Here is a 9,527-nt window from a genome sequence, read left to right on the forward strand (position 1 = left end):
ATAAAATGTTAATTTTTTAAAGGGCCAGTATCAATTTTATATTTTTATACAGTTTATTATTAGTTTTAATGATTGTGCATAGATAATATGGCATCTAACATATGAATAAGAGCATAAATTTTATACATAATATACATATCAATGTCAGCAATTCCATAAATATTATTATTAGTGTTGGTGATTATGCATAGAAAATGTAACATCAAATATCGTAAGTGTACCTTTAAACATCATTTGAAGAGTGGAATTTATTTATTTATTTTGTTGTTCACAAAATTCACATAGATGAAATAGTGAAAATAACTTATTCATGTTGTTGTTCATAAAAATTACATAGATGAAATAGGAAATATAAGCCCAAGTAGAAGTATTCAGATGAAGTATAGGAAATATGAGAAGAAACTAAAAAAAGATAATTTCTCCATAATGATGTAGCTGCATCACATATTGCTTAGTGATAAGGATGGTGTTGCGACCTTTATTAGAGCAATGATCGTGGTAGACTTCTTTCATCATTTTTGGAAATGCATTTGTTTTTGTAGATGTGTCACGCATAACATTGGCAACATCTACCATTTCCATTATTTCTAGTTCATCAACAGTATCAATTGACAATTCAGCATTCTCCAAAGCTTTGATTATATGTGAGCACGATTCCCGGATTATTCATTTGCATTTATGTAAATCAATCTCAAAGAAATTATTTGAGGTTATGGAAGTAGCAGGACTCATAACAATGATATTTGACTCTCCAATAGAAGAATCTATAGCTCAAATGATATGCTGCAAAATTTTAAACAAATATCAATAAAAAAATATATAAAACCATTATAAGATATAATCAAATACAGAACACACAAATTAAATGTAGCAGTTATACTTAAATATAGACTAAATGAAGTCAATACAAATAAAGTTTAGTTCACTAATTTTAAAATTATGAAACAAAACCAAATTAATATTGAATGATAATTAGAATAAGTAAATTATATTCATTAATTTTTTTCCTTCAAATTATATAATGAATCTTTTATTTAATAGTTTAAATAAAGAAAAGTTATCCATAATATTGTCATCAAATATTAAGAGACATTGAAGCAAAAGTAAATATAATTTGTAAACATAAAGTGATATCAATGAATGAATCAGTACAATAATTACTTAAAACATAAGTAGAATTAGTTAAGATATAATTATTACTTAATACATCATTACAATTAATTAAGATCTATAAAAATAAAATATCATGAAAAAAAGATAGGATTTCTCAAAATAGAATAAATTAAAATGAAGAAAGTTCTTTTTATCATTTATCATTGTATAATAGAGACATTTTTAAAACATTGAATATAGAAGGAAGTGTTATAAACAAAATACTAATGTGTTCAAAAAGATTTTTAGAGACACAACATTTAAGAATAACATATCACATCAACTATCTTCAAGGCACTTAAAGTCTATTTTCTTCATCCTTGTGCTTGGAAATTTGTCTACTTTTCATTTTCTCATAATGATCATATGTGAAAGGAGGCATTATTCTCAAACATTGGAGAGATTTTACACGTGAAACTGCCACAAATGTCAATCCTGCTCCTTCTCTTGGTCCTATATCAATTGTTGTTTTAGGAAGAGTTAGTCCCTGAGATTTGTGAATAGTCAATACCCATGCCAACGTCAATGGCAGTTGAAGTGTTCTACCCTTCTGTATTGGTGGTATTGGAATTATCTTTGGATTATGATCTTTGAATGGTAACCCTGAATAACCATCAAACTCAACCATCACATATGTTGGAGGCTCAGGTGGAGCACTACCTTGCTTGTAGACAATTTTTCGAATGTATCCAAGAGCCCCATTTAAAAGACTAGCCTCTATACATACATTTAAAGTTAGCATTACCCTTGAATCCTTACATATTAACAACTCTAGATCAAGCTCATCATTTGAATAGTCATCTATTGTATTAATAGTACCTACTTTTGGTGCAACACAACGTGCAATGAGATGCTTCAATGAATGTAGCATTTTTTTATTATGAGAATGAGCATTTTCATTTGTTGAGAACAAATGAACATCATTATCAAATTCAAAATTTGTTGCAACATCTATGTTGATAGGGGTCCTTGACATTAGCAACCTCCAATCATCAATTTGTGGGTTTCAATCTCTTAGATTCGTCAAAAGTTGTCGAAATATTTGTTGGTCAATATCTTCCCCATCTTGTCTAAATATCTTATCTAATGTGACAACAATCTTGAATTCTTGCCACAGCCACTTTGTGCCCCCATTTTTGTCATATGCTGCTCTATCATTGACAGGAGGCAACTAGCCCAAATCTCCCACCAATATTATAGATACACCTAAAATACAATTGAGGAAAATAATTATTTTAAAAACTATGTATTAATTCATAAATTTGATTCAAATATAGTATATTTCACACATGAGTTAGCCATTCATGATGCAAAAATAGAATCTTTACCTCCAAAGCTTATATGTGCAAATTGTGGGAATGCTTGGTGCAATCGTGAATCTATATTTTCCAATATTTTTTGACCAATGAAGCTCATTTCATCAATCAAAATATATTTTATATGTGACATTTCTTCTTGAAAACTTGTGAGTCTTGCTCCTTCCAGTTGAGAAAAATCTCTTATTGGGATCTTCAATTTTGAATCAGTTGTAGAAGCTCCTACATTGAATGCTGCAATTCCTATTGGTGCAAGTAATAGAAGTGTAGAATGGGATGGCATTGCCGCATTTTGAAGAGATTAACTAATGGCACCAATTAGATATGATTTTCCTGTTCATGTTATTCCTTGAATTATCAAAAACAATGGTTTTGCATTTTGATTTCTTTGGTAGTGCATCATGATTATGTTGACTACCTTTTTTTGTTTCTCACCAAGGGTCATGTAGTTTATGCATTGAGGAATTTCATCATAGATAAGGCACCCATGATTCTTCATGTTACTTATGAAATTGATTGCTCTGGATGTGTACTCTTCTCCTTGATAATCAATAGACCAATATTTTTGTCTATCAAAATCTCTTCTCCCCAACATGTCTATTTCTAAGAAATGTATATTTTAACCCTGGTGCAACCTAGATATAATCTCCCATTCATGTTTTGTAGTAGTTCTATGGACATCTTCATTGTCTTCAATTTCATAATCATTTGGGTTTTCAACATTTTCTGCAGACATTATACGTTGAACATGCCAAGGGTTGTAAGTGAATGTCTCCCAACTTTGTATGATAGAGGCATCATCATGACCAATATCCTGTTCAATATCATTGAATGGCTTGTAGAGAAGTAACTCTGATAAAGAAAACTCAATCCATTTACCTGATTCACTTGAAGGGATAGATACAAACCTAGGAAATACTCTAACAATTGCAGCTTTTCCCGCAGGCTCCCATTTTCTCTTAGGATTATATATCCATGATCTAGCTACATTAATTAATGTAACACCTTCCATACATAATGGCCTTTTTTTATAACCATCAATGGAAGATTTTGTTTGTTCTTTGTTATTCTCTTCATCATTTTCATTTTCATTATTTAGAGTTGCAGGTTTGAACATCTCAAGTGAGACATTTAGATTGACAAATCTTCTACTACACTCCACTAATGCAAGCTCTAATAACATATGGCAAGTTTCTTGAGTACCAATGTCTCTTTCTACAATTGTCTTAGTTAGAAGCCTCCTATATGCCCGTGCTACTAAATCATCTGGATTTTTCATATTCGATAGACACATCAACATTTGTTGGCATGTTTATGAGCTTTTCTCTACTTTTGTTGCATACTTGGCGATATATTTTATGGCAGCATGTTTGGAAAGAACAGGTTGCCAATCTATACTTGCTCTCCATAATTGTAGTATGTGGCGATTATGTGAATTGACTCTATCATAATTTCTCATTGGTTCAAATTTCTTTCCCCCTATTTCCATGTCTTCATATAATTTTGATCCCCCCAGGTTTAATGGCCAAGGAGCATTATACCTACACTCCATGTAAGAAATATTATATTAAGCTCTATCATTTTGTAGTAATTATTTATATATATTTAGTAAATATTCATTGGGATGAAATAATTACCTGCAAACCATCTTTCCCTTTTTTTCGTAGGCATGCACCCTCCTTACAAATCGTGTGTCGCTCCACACAATTTAATATTTCCTCATAGTCACGGTCCAAATCCACCTCTGCAAGCTATCTTGTGTTTTTGAGACATGGATGTTGTTGAAAATTGACCAATGCCTACAATTGAAGGTAAGAAAAGATAAGTACACTAGTTAATATCACATTACATGAATATATATAAATTGATTAACATGCCTATATATTTCATTGATGAGGATCATTTCTAGGGTTCCATGGATGAACAATGGAGTGAAAATATCTTTCAACACTTCTTCTTTCCTCCTCATTTGACCAGTAAATTTTATCCACATCAGGTGCTCCTTCAATCTATATGAATCCATGTATGTGCGGGGACCTCGTATGTTGCCATCCATATCTACACCAAAAGTCCTTGACATTCATTCCCTTTTCTAGAATCTCTTTTCTAAACATTGAGTTTATTAATTGCATATAGTGTGCAACTATGTGAGGATAGTCAATAATATTTTGTCTTCTCCAATTCTAAGGTTCTTGTGGATCAGTTGGCATTGTTCCTAGCATAAGTGAATGCAAATCAGGCCAATACATATCTGTTGCACTTAATGTGAAAAATATTGTAGGAGTACCAATTTGATGAAGCAAATCTGTCAATTCTGCACAAGATTTAGTCCAATATGACCGTGTTCCCCTTAATGATGTCCCAAACCACATCAATTTATTTTCTAGATTGGAGTGGGGTGTGTTTTCCATATGTTGTCGCAACTCATGGATGGTAATGGGCATGTCTTTAAAGTTTCTTTTCACAAACATTGTTGATGAGTTTTGTGCACGATGTCTCATTATCATGTTAAATACAAAATATCTAAATCTGGGATGTTTTCCAAAACGATGATCCCTATAACGCATCAGATGTTTCACAAATTCGTGAAGATAAACCTACCATAACCATGGCTAACCAATCACAACTTCCATCAGGAAACAATGTTGGAAATGCCATATCAAGTAATCCTAATGTCACATATTCATTAATGGGAGATACACCTATACTTGGCCAATCTATCAATGATGTTGGATTCACATCAGGGTTATTGACCCATGCACGAATAAGTTCCATTTCTTTTTGGGAATTAGGTGGTCTTGAAGCCATTGATGTTGTATGATCTATTATATTTCCTTCATCTGACTCCATGACTGGACCAACAAAAATAATCTCATTTGCATTTGAATCAAATTCCATATAGACTGTCTTTAATTTGGCAAAGATATTTTCATCTACATTTCTAGGTAGATCATTGAGAGTATTTTCATTAATTTGGACATCTGAAAATTTTTTATCATGCTCTACATTGTATTTGAGTGCTTTGTAAACACAATCCCTATTCACAGTAAAGTTATAGTTTGTTCCACATTGATCTCTTCGTCTAACAATAATAATTGGCAAATTATCTATTGTGTGTGGCAATATATTGGAAACATGTTCTATATTTTGTGGGAAACTTATTTTATGCCGTTTATATTTATATTGACCGCCTGTAGCATGTGTAACTTGAAGTATGGGGCTGACACATGCAATTAGCATTTCCTCAACTTGGGTCAAGTTCGCAAGCTCCTCAAGTTGTGGCCCTAGAATCATATTATTTATAGCTGAAAATCTATTGTTTCCCTTTTCTTGTCAACATCAATTGCATATCGGACCTTCTAATGTATGGACCACTTTCATTCGTAGATACAATTCCTGACAAATATAACACATCTGTGGCATTTTCAAGCTATCTAGTTGTTGTCGAAACTGCATTTGGGATCTATAGAAATTATCCTTAAGAAATACAGTTGGGTTTTGTATATTTTCTCTGTTGCCTTGTCTACCTAAATTTATCCTATTTTGGCTTGTGGGATGAACTGCTTTAGGAACACGCTCTGTTGTTCTTGAATTTTCATTCTGGTGACTCATTTCCACAAATACAAGTAATGCTTGATTGTACATCTCACTTGATTCAAAATCAACTTCATGTCTCTCTTGTGTTTCAAAATGAGATACTTCATCGAATGTTCATTGACAAGTAATTCTATCCCTACTTTGTATGTATAATACTAAATTTATTTAAAACAAAGGAAAAATAACATACATTCATCAAAATTGATAAGTCGAATAGACAAATTTATAAAAAAAATTGATAATGTCAAATAATATGACTCCTAGATTTCATTATAATGATGCAAAAAAATGTGGAATTCATTTTCTCGAAGTTCATTTCCTGATGACAATCATGTTGGGATCGACGTCAATAGAATTTTCTCGAAGTTCATTTTTCCGCTCAATACATCCAGTCTATTTAATCGCTCTGCACACCAAAATCTCACAAACGTGACATGGGATGCCTGGGTGGATTATGACGGTGTAGAAAAGGTTCTGCACTTCTTTCTCTGGTATAATTCTTCTAAACCCAAAATCCCTCTATTCAACCACACAATAGATCTGAGAAACTGTCTACCAGAGTACATCAAGATTGGCTTCTCGATTGCCACTGGAGAGTACACAAAGACGCACACCGTAAAAGTTCAGAATTTTACTTCTGAATATTTGTGGGAAGTCAGACCTCCTGGTGAATTACTTAGAAATGGCAATGCAAACAGATTTTTTGTGAAAGTTTATTTGATATGCGTGTTCTTCATTGTTGTGGTCCTATGTAGCTTCATAGTTATTCGTTGGTGGTAGTATTTCAGAAAAAGGGGAAGAGAAGGTAAGGCTAGGGAAGAAAACGATCCAGAGCTGGACGAATGCTCTTCTCATGGCCCCCGAAGCTTTTCCTACGCCCAGCTCAGTGCCGCAATAGGAAATTTTTGTGAGAAAGAAAAGCTTGGACAAGGCAGCTTTGGCAGCGTTTACAAAGGAATCCTGCCTTGCACTGGGGAGGCGCTGGCTGTGAAAAGAATAGCTCAAGGATCGAGAAAAGGAAGAAAGGAGTATGTCTCCAAAGTTCAAACAATCATCAGGTTGAGATATCGTAATCTTGTGCGGCTTATAGGATGGTGCCACGAAAAGGGAGAGTTACTTCTGGTCTACGAGTACTTGCCAAATAGGAGTCTGGATAAACACATTTTTGGGGAAGAGGAGGATACGCTGGATTGGAGCCGAAGATATAGTATCGCCTGTGACATTGCCTCTACTCTTGTTTATCTCCATGAAGAGTGGGACCAGCGTGTCGATCATCAAGACATGAAGGCAAGCAACATAATGTTGGATTCTGATTTCAATGCCAAGTTGGGTGATTTTGGTTTGGTGAGACTGATGGAACATGACCAGGATTCTTCCCATACGACCATGGTGGTGGGCACGCGGGGTTATGTTGCTTCAGAGTGCTACATAATAGGGAAAACCAATCCAAAAGCTGACGTGTACAGCTTTGGGGTGGTTACACTAGAAATTGCCTGCGGAAGGCAGCCGATTGACCACAGCCTTGAAGAACACAATTGTTTCCCTTTTCTTGTAAACATTTATTTTATACTGGACCTTCTGATGTACGGACCACTTTCATTCGTAGATAGCATTCCTGACAAATATAACACATCTGTGGCATTTTTAGTTGTTGTCGAAATTGCATTTGGGATCTATAGAAATTATCCTTAATAAATACAGTTGGGTTTTGTATATTTTCTCTATTGCCTTGTCCACCTAAATTTATCCTATTTTGGCTTGTAGGATGAGGTGTTTCAAGAACACGCTCTGTTGTTCTTGAATTTTCATTCTGGTGACTCATTTCCACAAATACAGGTAATGCTTGATTGTACCTCTCACTTGATTCAAAATCAACTTCATGTCTCCCTTGTGTTTCAAAATGAGATACTTCATCAGATGTTCGTTGACGAGTAATTCTATCCCTATTTTGTAATTCCAATTCTTGTATTAGCAATCCTACCCTTCTTCTAGCATAATTTAGTCGTCGGACTTCGTTTTTCCTTCTTCTTTCTTCTACTCTTTCAGCTTTTGTCATTTGTTCTTGTCGTCGTCTACGATACTCTCTCTGGTATTCTCTCTGGTATGCTCTTTGTTGCTCCATTTGAAATTGTCTTCTTTCTTGATCCGATTGGAAATTCATACTTGATTTATTCATTTCTATGAAATAAATTTGTAATTAAACATTAAAAAAATAGTAGATTTAGTAAATTATTTTTTATAAAATTGGTTTAAAATATCACATTAATTTAGTGGCATTGCAGTTTAGATAAGATAGATATTTATTCATTTCTAATTAATAGTTTAATAATTCACAAATACATATAGGAGGAACTTTTTTGTGTAGATAAGATCTACAAATATAATAAATACCAAATAGTCTTGTATGTATAATACTAAATTTATTTAAGACAAAGGAAAAATAACATACGTTCATCAAAATTGATAAGTTGAACAAACAAATTAATAAAAAAAATTGATAATGTCAAATAATATGACTCCTAGATTTCATTATAGTGATGTAAAAACATGTGGAATTCATCACTGAGGAAAAGGTTATTTTTGCCATCCATGTGCTCTTCATCAGAGTAGATGTCTTTCATAAATTCAAAGAACCCAAATGATTTCTTCCATGCGTCATGAATTTCCTTTGTATAGTCCCATCTGCAAGATTTGAGAATCTTGGACACCTCAAACATGAAAGCACGCATTGTGAATTTCATATGGAATTTTTTTACAAGACTCAAAAATGATTGTTCCCAATCTATCCAAATAAGTTTGAACAATTTGGCTTGATAGCACCAAGTCGTTCGGAAGAAGTGGGCTTGTGATAGTGTTCTCAGAATTATTTTGTTGAGCATCGATAGTTAATTTTTTTCTGATATCTATAAAAAAAATGGTCAGTATCAAAATGACAAGAATTAAGCTATGCATATATAGCAATAAATTGGTATTTGAAAGAGAAGAAGATTTTTTTGATTCTTTCTTATTGACATAATTCTACACATTTAATTTCTTTTAACAAAAAACTTATATCTTCTTAAAATTATTTATATAATGTTCTAATCTTTGATTTAAAAATTTAATAATAAAACCTAACTTCAAATATTAAGGAGAAAATAGATAACATTTCATGAATTTTTTTTTTTTTTTTCTTCATATTTTGATAGGCGTTAAAATTGAGATTTATAAGTAGAATAAAATTTATAAAAATTAAAAGACATTCTTAAATATAAAATTTAAATTTCCTGATGCATCATTTCATTTAAATGTGTATTAATCTTTCAGACTTAGTTGATAGATCTAATTGAACTTTTCTAATATATTTTAATATAAGGTTGAAATTTATAAATTTGAGAAAATTTGAACAAAATGTTAGAGATTATATCAAAGCCTAGGACCTACTTCTTACATACATCACAAGACAAGGTAGAGACCATGTAG

General features: G+C 32.5%; 1 protein-coding gene across 1 annotated transcript; it reads left to right on the forward strand.

Moving 5' to 3' along the window:
- Window positions 1–6,353: 6,353 nt before the first annotated feature.
- On the forward strand, window positions 6,354–7,757 carry LOC149558947 (L-type lectin-domain containing receptor kinase VIII.1-like). The gene is made up of 2 exons (XM_089831150.1): window positions 6,354–6,776; window positions 6,846–7,757. The coding sequence occupies exons 1-2, from the start codon at window positions 6,354–6,356 to the stop codon at window positions 7,755–7,757; spliced, it is 1,335 nt and encodes a 444-aa protein (XP_089687276.1).
- The last annotated feature ends 1,770 nt before the right edge of the window (window positions 7,758–9,527 follow it).

This window comes from Cupressus sempervirens, chromosome 5 (assembly GCF_028749045.1).
Source record: "Cupressus sempervirens isolate cs-2001-9-10 chromosome 5, ASM2874904v1, whole genome shotgun sequence".
Classification (NCBI taxonomy): domain Eukaryota; kingdom Viridiplantae; phylum Streptophyta; class Pinopsida; order Cupressales; family Cupressaceae; genus Cupressus; species Cupressus sempervirens.